The 14,092-nt window shown below is 39.3% G+C and overlaps 1 protein-coding gene across 4 annotated transcripts in view; it reads left to right on the forward strand.

The window, feature by feature from the left end:
- The window catches only part of LOC117423537 (centrosomal protein of 112 kDa-like), a 107,222-nt gene that overhangs the window by 19,623 nt on the left and 73,507 nt on the right, over window positions 1-14,092 (forward strand). For 3 of the 4 annotated variants that reach the window (XM_058989714.1, XM_034039486.3, XM_058989713.1), the window contains exons 9-12: window positions 3,795-3,881; window positions 8,672-8,771; window positions 9,196-9,314; window positions 10,098-10,241. In XM_058989714.1, coding sequence (XP_058845697.1) covers window positions 3,795-3,881; window positions 8,672-8,771; window positions 9,196-9,314; window positions 10,098-10,241 — 450 coding nt within the window. Of the gene's footprint in view, window positions 1-1,764; window positions 1,865-3,794; window positions 3,882-8,671; window positions 8,772-9,195; window positions 9,315-10,097; window positions 10,242-14,092 lie in introns of all 4 variants that reach the window. The other variant, XM_034039488.3, reaches the window with a different exon arrangement.

A 14,092-nucleotide genomic window follows, 5' to 3' on the forward strand; every position in this document is an offset into this window, starting at 1 on the left:
TTCAGTGTTTGAGCTGTGCTCTCTTATTCATGTTCCACACTTCAGGGTTACTCCCAGCTGCATTCAGCTGAGATTATTTAGGTCTTGCACTGTTCTTAATATTTTATACCACTGTCTGAAACATGCAAAGGGCCTTTGGAGATCACCCAGTAAAGCAAATAGCTGTGTGCTGGAAAATCCTCTTAAGTGCCTGTGCAGTGTTTATTATAGGGTGGATTGTTTAGACGGCAGTGTGTCAGGATTATATATGTTAATCTTATCCAAGGGTCTCGTACTGTGTGGAGTTTTTTTGTGTCTGAAAGTTCTACAATACTGTCCTTCCAGTAGTTCTCAAAGCCCCAGTGCAGTAAGTAACCTTGCATTGATGTCACAGTGTAGCTGAATACTGGGTCCTGGGTATTACTGCATTTATCTGGGTCCTGCCCTTTGCAGATGAACCCTGGATATATATTACAGTGGACAAACCACAAGCAAATTGACCCGCTATAGTAAACGTATTACATAGGCTCAGAAAATAACCGATAGCTGTTTTTTTTTTGTTTGTTTTTTTTGTTCTTGAATTCCGAATCTCTATACAGCAGCTATGTGAAGCACTTCAGTCTCGATGGCTTTCCACCATGTGACCACTCAGTCTCGCAGGAAGTCGGGGGTGGCTGCGGGTGAGAGGGATGGATTATAAGGGGCTGTTGAAGGGCAGCGAGCAGGTCTGAGTGCCACGAGTCTGGCTTTGCCGCCGGGACGCCTGGAGATGCTGCAGAGCAGTTGACAAAACAGCACTGGCTTGATGACAAAACACCAAACATGGGCCGGCCGATGACCCCGGTTAAATCGCTCTCAGGCGAGGCCTTCAAAGATACAAAGTGCCAGGCGTCTCTTAACATCTCACACAGATATGGTTACCAGCCTGTATCTAGCTCAAGTGCTGAGTGTTGATGCAGCCGCAGCGCTGTAGGGTTAAAGAAGTACAAATACAGCCACACACGCTACTCTATGCTTACTGGATGGAAGCTTCATTGTATTATATTTTTACTCCAGGCTACTAGGTAGTAGTACCGATTAGCTCTACTGAGGTTAGCAGCTCATACAGCCCAGGTCGTTTGGGGGATTTCCTTTTATTTTCCCCCTTTCCTGTAACGGGATGACCAGTAATTTTGCTGTGGAACCCCAGCCCTAGCTGTGCTTATTATGAGACCATTTGCAGCTGGTTAAAGTGGCTTGGAACCTTCAAGTTTAGGTAGAATTGTTTAATGTTTTTTTTTTTTTTTAATTAGTTTTATTATTGTTCCCTGTTATCTATTAATTAAATGCACTTTTAGTTGCATCTCACATTTTAACATAATCTTGTTACTTTTTTCAGCTGGTGTTTTCTGCTATGTTTTTCAATGAAATGTTATAACCAGATTCTCAATACCAAGTGGGGGAAAAACTACAAAATCGACCAAAATAATCAAAGCTAACAGTGCTGTGTTAGGCAATCGATCATCTAGTTATCAGTCAAACCCTGCCTTTCAAATGAAATCTTACCCCTGACTTGCTGCTCACTTAACTGTGTGGTTGCATCAGGTTTGATTTATTTCACTTTGATTGCTACCAGTAATTTAAATGCAGATTGTTTAATTTAGGGCCATGTTTAGAAACATGATACTTGCATTGAAACTTTTCTGTCAGCTTTTGTCAGGTTCAAGTATAGTACAGTCACAGAGCGTGAAGTTCACCTTTTTATGTTCTGTTTTTCTTTCTTTTTCTTAAATGTCTGGCTTCCAGTCGGCTGTCAAGCGGCAGCGTTCAGTTAATGGCGTTGGCACGCATCCTGGGGAACCTGGAGAACCCATTTATCCTCCTCGATGCCACCTCTGCCCTAGAGGTGATCAGATAAGGAAAGACAAGCCAGCGGCAATCACTGGCAGTTCAAAGGAGATGGCAGCCCGGGGCTCGAGATAACGAGAGGGCCTATCTGCATAGCGATGGGTTTATAAAGTAGCAAATTAAACAGAATGTGAATTAATGCCAGAGTGGTGCCGAGTGAAAGCTGCTTGGAATAGAGTTAAGAGACAGAACTACTGTTACTAGTAATTACTGTGGTACAGACTTGCGAATCCAACAAAATCAACTGTACGATTTCATTAGCCAAGTATGAGCTCTCTGCAAGCAAGCAGACAGGTAAACGTTTTTCAACTTTCGTCCCTAAACCCCTTTTGATATTTGTTTTCTAAGCACTGAAAGAATTTACCAGGGATTTTCCAATATGTAAGGTATAATTAGAGGAAACATACAATGCTTTGGTTGGATATGTTAAATAGCAGCAGTTCTTCTGTCTGGAAGTATTAACGAAACAGCCATTCCTTGGTGTCTGTTTACTGCAATCTTTTAATAGTTAGTGAGCCTTCTGCGCATCAGAAAGCAGGACTTGTTCCAGTCTAATATTTTGAAATTGCTCTGATTTCATGTTCTCTATATAAAGGCATTGTCTGTTCTGATTCATATTGTACTACCATAATAAGAACAAGTCTTTTTTTTTTTTTTTTCAAGTAGCGTACAAAAAAATAAAAAATAAGGGCGTAGTTAGTTTTATAAGAACCATTTAGTACTAAAAATGTTGTGTTTTTGTAATAAAATAGAATTTCTTTTCATCTCCGTAGTCAAGTAAAGTATGTTTTTGTAGTCTGTTAATATAAAATAGCTGTAAAAACGCAAAATGACTCAAAACGCTAGTTATGCTAATAAGTTTTAAGCAAAGTTCTTGTGGTGTGATCTCAATCCAGCTTTGTTCTCAGACTTGATTAGTAAGTTTTGCTAACTGTCAGTGGCTCTTGTGATACATGCAGATTTGATGACAGTGACTTTCTTTGTAAGTTATTAAACAGCAGGCGCTGATGGAGTGGGAGTTAAAGCACTGGGATGAAATCATATCTGTATTTGCATGCAGAATTGTTAACGTGGTTTAATTTGATCAGCACCTCCTTGATTCTTTAAAACTCACCTTCATGCAAGCCCAGCCTGAGGCGTTTTTAAACTTTGATATTCAGCAGAGAGTATTTCTTAATAAGTTACTTAACAGGTTTAGGAGCTAAAATACACAAGAGCAGAAGTGGGACGCTTAGATAAGCACAAAGCAGTCTGATTGATCTTATCTTGCATTCAAACTTTTAAACAGGCATATTATACAGTTTTGTTATGTAATGTGTATAACAACATATTAAACTTATAAATCCTTTTTTTAACCATACCAAGTGATGCTTTTTTTTACTGTGGATGTACTGCATTGCCCTGGGTTCATAATTTAAAGCAGAGCTATGCATGGTCAGTACATGGAAGACTGTAAGGGAATATAAGCAGAACTGAGGAGAATGGGGCAGTAGGGGGCATTGTCCACTGTTAGGCAAAAAGCAGCCTGCAATTGCTTTTCTGTCCTCTGGATACTTTTAATGAAACCAAAGTTTAGTTCAATCCCGTTAAAAAAAAATTGTTAACCTCAGCGTTCTGGTTAAATCCTCTTCTCCAGACTTGCCTGGTTCTGTCCCCCCTGCCCGGATAATCCCCTTTAAGGAAAGTGTTCAGTTTCTCAACACCTACTCAGGGTGCACACTGGGAGTCTTTGAGAATGGGACCTCTGCAGCAGTCGTGTGTGTGTGTGTGTGTGTGTGTGTGTGTGTGTATACAGCGAGCTGGTGCTTTGCACATCAGGACTCCTATCGTTTCAGTACATGATGAATGATTGTAATCCAGCCCTGGATGCGACTGTAATAAAGACTTGTTGCTCATATTGATTCTAGTTGCTTGTGCTTTATTTGTAGGTTGAAATGAAGGCACAGGTTTTGGAAGCCAGGTGTCACGAGGAGAAGCTGAAACTGCAGCAGAAGCACGATGCTGATGTCCAGAAGGTGAGGAAGTGCACTTCCACTAAACATGTCAGCGCTTTGAAATATCTAACATAACATGCCCAAGCAAATGTTCCCATTTTTATACAGTATTATGCACTTGCTGTGCTTTGTTAGTCAGCATACTTCTGCGTGCTTGCCTTTGGTTTTACTATGCTTTTGCTGTTCTTCCCTACACTTTAATAATGATTTACCACAGTACTCTTCTTTAAGGGATATGAATATTATTCTCCAAGAAAAAAAATGTTCTGCATATCACATGATTCACTGAGCAGTGATTGCGTGTTATCTCATGAGATTTCCCAGGCCTTTAATGTCAGGCAAGCAATGTAAAACATTTTAATTTTTTCCAGTCCATCTGCAGTATTTTGTTGGTTAAACACAGATGATGATATCGGACACATGTTGTCAGTATATACCACTGAGTCAATGGAAAGCTTGCAGTGTCCGTTGAACATCTAGAATCTAAACAGTCAGGCAGTGACTGATAAAGACACTAGATCAATGTATTTTCAAAGAATGTAATTTTACTACCCATTATATTGTCACCTTAGGCTCTCTGTGAATTATTCCCTTACTGTGGTAAGCTGTGAGCCCTTTGTTAGTTGTCTGCAAAAAAGGATAAAAAACCTGTTTCACTGGTCTGGTGTAGAATAAAGTCAGGCGTCCTGGACTAGTGCCTGCTGCACCAGGGTTCATAAAACCCGAAGTAAACGGATGCTTACTAATTGTATTAGTTAATGTGGGGGCTTTGAACAGAGAAGCACGCAGACTTTAATGCTCACCTGGTGTCTCCTCCAGGTCAGAGGTGAGGCATGTTAGGAGATGTGAGTAATTGCAGGAAACCCAGCCTTGTGTAAAACATTCCATCATTCAGCCTATAATTTGCCAATTAGCCCTCTTCAAACACATCAATTTAAATGTCACTGTAAAAGAGCCATCCCTTTCATAGGCTCAGCTCACAAGTCACAAACCTAGGGAACAGTTTCTGAGAGTACGAGTCCCTGTTTACGTTTATATCGTAAACCTCTTCCTGCACTAACAATGGAATCAGGTACTGTACAGCGTTTGATCTCTGTTTTATTGCCAGTAACTTTAAATGTGCTCTTATTTCATTGCACAGCCCTTTGTGATGGCTTTATTAAAGCAAGCGGATTGTTGTTGTCCACCCAGAACCTTAACCGCCATGTCTTCTGATTAAGAACTAAGCTGGCATACCCCTACATGCAGCGCTTTGATTTTGCTTGCATGTCAGCCCAGTGTTTAGGATCCTGACAAAGGCTGTGGGCCGCTGTGTAAGTAATAATAAACTGTATAGACTTCTTTGTGGCGTACCGTGTGAGAGTTTGCAAGCTTTCTTTCTGAGTTTCTTTGGCCCACGCACCTATGCTACTAATCTTATTTTTTCTCAAGATATCTTGAAAAAAATGTCAGGTTTACAGACTAGAATAAAAATGTATCTCGGCAGGGTGCCATTAACATTGGCTTTTACTTGGAGAGAAATATTTAAGAACCTTCTGCTTTTCTTTTTCTAATTTTTATGACTGGGGCGCTTTGTGTGGCAAATGAAAATACTAAAATATATCTCTATAACCTCAAGATAATAAATACCATGAGGCCTGAAGGTTTAAATAGAAAGGAATAGTAGATCATCACATCATTAACTGTGTAGCAAATTACATCATCAACACATGAATACATTTAAATAGAAGTAAGTGTGAGTTGCCATGGCATCAAAAGCCTAGAAGCATATCCACTGTTTATTTTCAAACACACTTTCCCTTGAAATTCACTTTTTCTAATTAGTTTCTTCCTACTTTAAATAGCAATTTCACTTGCACCTGGTCAGACTGTTTCCACAGAAATCAGTCAAATTAGGCATCAATATGAAGCATATGTATTACTGCAAATCCTTCGTAAGATCTTTTAAAATTCCATCTAGCCTTATTCAGTGATTAAAATTGACACCAGGATACATGATGCACGACTTTGTGTATCCAGGATTTCCATATGCTCGCTGTTGTATGAGTGGCAGTGGTTTTTATATCTGAGATTGTGGTTTTACTGTTGATGAGCTCATGCAGTGGGTATATGTATGTGCTGGTGTCATAGAGCCTCCACAGCAGTTACTGATCATGTTCTGGATCTCATGGGGCTTCGCAGCCATATGCTTCACTTCTTCATTATTTGTTGCGTTTCTTTAGTGGTTTATTCGTGATGGATCGCTGGACAGTCTTCGTGTAAGTCTCGGAATGGACCAATCAGCATGCTGCATGCGGAAATGACAAAAACAGCAAACGCTGTCCAGAAATGATCAAATAAAGTCTGCATGCAGGGGCTGGACTAAATGGTGTAGGGCCATCACTTGCAGCCAGGATAGAACTGAATCAATGGTTCTGGAGGGATGTGTGAACAGCTTTCAGTGATCTTTTGAGACTGTTGAAACAATTTAGAAATTGAAGCCTAGATTGCTAGATTCAGCCCTCATTTTTATAATCTGTTTACTTGTTTACCTGTAAAGTGCAGCTGTTTTAGGGCTGGTACTGCACAAAGAAAATCTTGGAGGTTAGTGTAAGGTCCGTTCTTTTATCTGAACACATTTGTGCTGCTTTGATATTGTGTAGAATCATGTGATGTGGATAGCTCGGGTATTTCAGCACAGCCTGTGTGTATTACACAGCTGTATGTTTTGGGTTGCTAAGCTGGCCACTGCTGTTGTGATTTTAAGGTCCCATGCATTCAATTTCATATATAAAACTGAAACCAATTGCTACTGTAGCTCTTCTTCTGTCCCATCTGGAGACTTTTGTAAAACATTTCATGAGAAAGTGTCATCCTGTTTGGATGTCTCTCTCCAGACAGGACAGGGCTTCATTACGGTTGATTTCAATAGTCTCCAGTTTAATCGCAGACAGAGAGGTCCGCACGGCACTTTCATACATCAAAGGGGTTTATTAGGGATGCTCATACATCTTTCCATCCACTTGCACATCCAGAGCAAAGGTGATCGTCTGAAGGAAGCATCCTAGGGAGATGATTAAAACAGATTATCGATCTATTACTTTTTCCTATCAAGGGAAATGTTTTTTATTTTTTGTTTCTGAACAAACACGGTGTGTAGTTTATCAAATTGCTTCTTCACTTTACTCACATAACACTGTCTATTATTAGTTATTAGGAGGCTGTGTGGTCCAGTGGTTAAAGAAAAGGGCTTGTAACCAGGAGGTCCCCGGTTCAAATCCCACCTCAGCCACTGACTCATTGTGTGACCCTGAGCAAGTCACTTAACCTCCTTGTTATTATTATTATTATTATTTATTTCTTAGCAGACTCCCTTATCCAGGGCGACTTACAAGATATCACATTATTTTTTACATACAATTACCCATTTATACAGTTGGGTTTTTACTGGAGCAATCTAGGTAAAGTACCTTGCTCAAGGGTACAGCAGCAGTCCCCCACTAGGGATTGAACCCAAAACCCTCCGGTCAAGAGTCCAGAGCTCTAACCACTACTCCACACTGCTGCCCTTGTGCTCCATCTTTCGGGTGAGACATAATTGTAAGTGACTCTGCAGCTGATGCATAGTTTACACACCCTAGTCTCTGTAAGTTGCCTTGGATAAAGGCGTCTGCTAAATAAGCAAATAATAATAATAATAAATTAGCCAATGATCTGTCAGTGTGACCAGACTGCTAAGTGTCTACACCCCCTCAGACATGCGATGAGTCTGTAGACAGCACTGGGACGGGCTTTATCCAGGTTAATCCCCCCAAGTATAGGTGTGTATCTTGTGCACAATAGACAGAATTTCCTCAGTAAAAGAGGACATGTCAAGCAGCTCAGAATGGTTATTAGACACATCTAATATTGAGCTAATATCTTTGAAACTCTGAGCAGCTGTTTTAAGGCTAGTACAAAAAAAACAATGGCGGCGAGGGGGGGGGGGGGGGGTTGTTTAAAGTCCACTCTGTATCGGTTTCTTTTTTTTAAGAAAAACAGTTTAAAATAGACTTTCAGTAAGCTTTGGTGGAGCTGAAGAAAAGATCCATCTCACAGATGTTGGTCTAGGAGCCAGCTGGTGTATTTCCTTTTGTTTCTGAGATCACCAAAGCACCAAATCATGAATACATACATATAGATCTATCTATCTATTACACAGAGTACATACTATATATATATATATATATATATATATATATATATATATATATATATATATATATATATGGAGATGCTGTATATAAGAACTGGATACATTTGTAAAGTCTCTGGAGTCTTTCAAGCGCTTTACAGCACACTGTATAAATAATAAGTGGGAAACAACAACAGTCCTTCAATAGAAGTCCATAAAAGATGCATTTGTCCCTGTATAAAAATGTAAGAAACGCACAGTGTGTTCACGGCAAACAGAATAACTCAGCGCTCCATTGGGAGGAATGGGTTCGCCATGAGGCCACCAAGGTGCTGTTTCAAAGAGATCCCATTTTTGCAACAGATCCAGGTGACAGGCTTTTGTTCCATGTCTGTTTCTTCTGCTTCTTCCGCTCACTGTAATGGTAATTGCAAAGAAAGCATCAGAAGCAACGTAAAATCTCCCTGGTTTGCCCTGATAAAAAAAGCAACAATGTGTTGGTCCCAGATCCAAATCTCAGCTGGTAGTAATTCTGTAATAGCTTTGTTAGAAATTGAGTAGGTACTGCTAGAAGTCTATCAAACAGCAAATTGAGAAACCATGAAGTGTTTGTAAAAAGGATTCGTCCATGTTTAAACCGTGACATTTTGTGTGTCAGATTTTGGACAGGAAGAACAATGAAATTGAAGAACTGAAAAACCTTTACAGGACCAAGCAGAAGGAATCAGAAGAGGCAATTAGGAAACTGGAGAAGAAAGGTACAAGATGTGAAAGCTATGAAACATTACTGGGTATCTTCAGTAAGCTGTGCTTCATAGAACTGAGGCTTGGATTAATCAGAGGCCAGTATTGGTCAAAGCATTGGTGAAAACTTTGCCTGATTAAAGTGTGTTTTAAATGTGCTACAGTTGCTCAAAATGGAAAAAGCGTTAACTTATTATTGCTAAACTCCACTATGAGTAATAGTGTAGCCTCTAGTTTCTGTGGCTTCTCACACTCTGGACCTGCTGAGGGGTTAATAAAAGCAGGGCTGCCCAGCCTGTGTCTGTCTGTCTGTCTGTCTGTCTGTCTGTCTGTCTGTCTGTCTGTCTGTCTGCCTGCCTGCCTGTCTGTCTCTGTCCGTCTGTCTGTCTGTCCCAGCGGCATGGCCTGAGTTTGTTTGTTTGTTTTCTGTTTTAACAGTTCAAAGCCTGGTGCGGGAGTCGCAGGTTATCCGAGAAAGCAAAGAGAACCAGATCACAGAGCTGAAGAAAATGGCTGATCAAAGTGCTGATTCTTTGAAAAACGAGTGGGAGAAGAAGGTGAAGAAATACATTGCGGATTCCTGTTGTATTATTTAGGCCCGGGAGCGCGCTACCTTGGGACAGGAAAAAGTAAACCAGGAGTTACCACAAGTGGGACTAGGCTGTCCCAATAATGTCTGCGGTGCTCTGGTGATACACCACAAATGTGTTAATAATTTGATACTATGGCAAGCGGTGCTGCCCTGGTTTTGAATCCCCCTATAATGACACATGTCAATCCACTGTTCACCTGATCAGTAGCGTAACCCTTATGAGAGTTGTGTGAGTCAGTGCTACATCACAACTACCATTTCCTATCACTCCTAATAAACGCAAGTGTATAAAGTTGTTATAGCACACGTCTATGAAAAATATATAACCCGTTTATAACATGTTGATTATGATGCAGAATTGATTGAGATGTTCACGTAGAAGAGTATGAATGTGTTGCTGAGTTCTCAAGCTGTTAAACACAGTGGGATTGGGACTGGCAGAGTGCTGGAGTGTAACCTGGGTTATGGGTCTCTAAAACGAAGCTCTTTGTTTAGATAAAAGCACCGTCCTCCGTCATGAACTCTGCTTAATCCTCGTGGCAAACACAAGTGCTTTTAAACCGTTCATACTGTATCTGTCATGTTTTACACTTCGTGTGACAGTCACGCTTACTAAATGAATAGGCTGCGTTTATTTATTTGCTTGTTTAAAAAAAAAAAGCTTAGATGTCCAACAAGTAGACAGCGTATAGAGAGACTCCTGTCATTTTAATCTGGCCTCCTCTCTTTCTTGTCTTTTTGGGTTCAGTTGCACAACGTTGTGATGGAAATGGAACAGGAGAAGTTCAAACTCCAGAAGAAACACACAGAAAATATTCAGGAGCTGCTTGAAGACACGAACTCGCGCCTCTCCAAAATGGAGGCAGAGTATTCAGCCCAGGCTAAGGCTACAGTAAGGCTTTGAGCGTTTCGTTTTCCTTAAACGTTATTAAATGTATAGATGTTTTGTGCATGCATTTCTATTCAACCTCAGGTACTTTCTGACGCGCCCCCCTCCATGATTAAGTGATGTTTTGGTTTCTCAATCAGAAAATCTTGACTTAATGCAACCCTAAGGTACATGTGCATTCACATTGCTATTTCCTCTCTTTCCTTTTTTATGGTATTGTTACACTGACAGATAAAAACTGTGTTTCTTGCCAAGACCCTGAGAAGACATCGGCACATAAAATACATTTTTAACAATTTTATTTGCTGTTGCGGAAAAAAAACAAAAAAACCCACTTTGGTCCTAATATATCAAAGCTTTTTACAAAATCTGACAGTGTATTTTTGGCGTGCTTCGTTTCTAAAAAGCTAAAAGCAAAGTTTATGGAAAGCCAGAAAAGGGGCACTGCTATTGCAGTCAGCACATCAAAGTCACAGAACAGAGATAATCTGAACAAAGAGGAAAAAAAAAAAAGTATGCAGTCAAACGAAAAGTCAGGCTGTCATTAATGAATATTACATTTTAAAATTAGCATTCAGCACTTGTCACAGGTAACTGTACAGACAGAGGAGAATGGCCAGGGTCTATCAGCGGGATTGAATTTAAGACCCATCAACAGCAGACAGATCCCGCCGAGCAGCACCCCATTTAATAACTAAACAAGGTAGAGTTCATGACCAGCTTCAGATGAAAGAGGGCTCTCTCACTGGAAATTAGTTTCCCCTTTTTCTGTTCTTAGATTTTCTCTTCTTTTCATAAACTCTGGGGTCGTCTATGTCAGTCAAAGTCAGTGGAACGGCTGCCCTTTCTTGTTATTCTGTTTACGGCTGCATTTTTTTTTTTATTTTTTTTTTTTACTGTACTACACTTTTTACTACAAAGTGTAATCTCACAGGTGTGAAAGCGAAAATAATTGAGAAACTATCTGCAACAGCTGTGATGATGTCACAGCAGCAGAAGGCAAGGCCAGGGCTGGCTTTGATGGAAACTGTGTAAAAAGACATGCTGTCTGCTGAGAACTTGGCCATCCTAACTTAAATAACAGAGATGATCTAGAACAGTCGATCTGAGGGTAATCTCCAGAAAAAAAATGCATTTTACAAATTACAAAACCGTAATAGTGTAAGCGGTTCGGGTTCACATAGAGCAAAGGTTTTTATTGTTGTTTTTTTTTTTTTTAACTTTTTAATAGAATCAGCTGGAATAGATATAAAAATGTGTATGCAAACACACTAGCACTTTTGAAAAGTGGTTTGAAAATGTTAGACCACTTTAATCAGGCATCTTAAACAACTTCTAAAAAATTCTCATGCATTTTACCATTTGTGACTATGTCTTCCTTTTCTCTTAATATTTTAAATTAATTGCTATTAAAGTGGTAATTTTAATCAGAATCACTAATTTGTCTATTTTGACAACTTTCCAAGATTTTCATTTCCAGCGGTCGGATTTTATATGCACAACAAATGAAAACTGCAGAAGCGTTCGGGCGATGTAATAAATGTGCACGCTGCTGTACGCAGAGAGGGGTTCTTTTCCTTGCAGTATATATTAGAAGCGGAATGTGTGTGTGCTATCATCGCGCATGCAGCTCTGCACATTCAAAGTTGCTGACCCACATTATTAAACTTGGTATTGCAGCTTCTACCTGATAGCACCGGACTGATAACGCCAGCCCTTATCTCCCAACTGTTGCTTTGATGATGGTTTCACAGCAATGGAGGACTCAAAAGAAAGATTATTTTACTAACATAACATTTCCAGTAAACAGTCCCGGATTTCTCAGTGTGCATATAAACCCACGCCATGGCGCTCATCATAACAGGGATTCATTAAAGACAGCACTGACATCATTAAACACAATGAGCACTGAAACACCAAGACATCTTGTCTGCGTTCTGTAAACAACTCATGTAATTGCTTCCATACTGATCCTGCTTTTATTAACTGTCTATGACTAATTCTTTAAAAACATGTTCTGTCCTTTCTGGGATTAAACACGTTTTGGTATTTTATTTGTCTCACAATATGCATTCAAAGCTTTACCTTTATTTCTCTTTACACATACACACATACAGTTGCAGTCAAAGGTTTACATACCCCAATGGAAATGTATAATGTCTAGAAATTTCTCGAAAACAAAGAATTATGAAAAATCTTTTGTAGCAAAAGTTTTGCTTTTGTGGATGAAGAAAAAATGTTACAATAGATGTCTACAATTATTTATTTTTTGCAAAACTCCAAACATGCTAATTCAAAAGTATTCATACCCTTTGATGCTATGATAGTATTGTCTACAAGGTGCTAGGAATTTCATTATGATAATGCAGGATGATTGCTGTCATTACCAATAAGTCAATATGGGAAATAGTAAAGAGCTCTCTGAAGACCTTAGGCAGAAAATGATTTATTGTCATAAAGCTGGAGAAGGATACAAGAAGATTTCCAAGCATGTGAGTATCCCAATTTCAACTACTGAACTATTATCAAGAAGTACAAGACTCATGGTACTGTCACAACGCTCCCTCAGTCTGGAAGAAAGAAGGTTCTTTCACCAAGAAAAAGTAGAAGAATTGTGAGGAAGGTTAATAACAATCCGAGATTGACTGTCAAAGATATTCAGAAGAATACAATTAAGCTTCTGGAATGGCCTAGTCAAAGTTCTGATCTAAATCCGATTGAGAATCTTTGGTATGAGTTGAAGAAGGCTGTGCACAAGAGGAGTCCTCAGAATTTGAATGAACTGGAACAATTTTGCGTTGAAGAATGGTCAGAAATCTTTAAAGAATCATGCCAAAAGCTCAGTGATAAATATCCTAATCATTTAAAAGAGGTTATTATTGCTAAAGGTGCCTCAACTAGCTATTCATTTAATTGTCCTTGTCAGGTTATGAATACTTTTGAATGAGCATTTTTTAAGTTTTGCAAAAAAAAAATTGCTGAAATAAATAATTGTAGACATCTATTTCTTGTAACTTTTTTTCCCTCATCCACAAAAGCAAAACTTTTGCTACAAATTATTTTTCGAGAAATTTCTAGAAATTATACATTTCCATTGAGGCATGTAAACTTTTGACTACAATTGTATATTCTGTGTTATGCACCATACTGTGCGCATACCTATTTATAATGCCCTGTGGTATATGATCATTTATTGTGCTCGCTACTGTCAGTGAATTGAGAGGGAGGAACAGAGAGAGATCAAAGTGTCTTTAGAGATTGTAATCATTCGAATTGCCGAGGTCGGGTGGCGCAGTCTAACCTTCTGTTCTAGATGCACTCTTATAGAGTAACATGTTGTGTTTGTTGTCTATTTTGGCAAATGTTTTTGTAACAAATGGTACAAGCTTTGGGCTAGAGAAAGAAAACAGTACAGCACAGACACTACCATATTCAGGCAAGCTAGAAGGAAGTTATCAACTTTATCACTCGGTGTGTTCGTTTCTGATCTAACACTAAATATTTACACTGTAGGATAAAACGCGTTTGAACTTAGAAGTGTTTAACATATTAGGAATGTTGGTAACCAATCAGAAAAGGGTTAATGAGAAGCTCTCAATAAACGCAGCACATATAAGCACAGCATTCAACTGTAGATGAACTAATACTAAAACTAATATTCAGTATGTAATAAAATGATTGTACTGTGAAGCTGAAGGAACATGGTTTCAGGTCACTGCACGGCACACCAGGGAGACTTGGGGTTTGATACAGCCTCAAACTAGGTCTCCTGGAACCACATTTCAAGCCACCCTTCCTGAAAAAGTGGCGCTGTGTTCCCTCAGCTTAAGGCTAACACCTGTATTTCTCCGGCA

This window comes from Acipenser ruthenus, chromosome 17 (genome assembly GCF_902713425.1).
Source record: "Acipenser ruthenus chromosome 17, fAciRut3.2 maternal haplotype, whole genome shotgun sequence".
NCBI classification, from domain to species: domain Eukaryota; kingdom Metazoa; phylum Chordata; class Actinopteri; order Acipenseriformes; family Acipenseridae; genus Acipenser; species Acipenser ruthenus.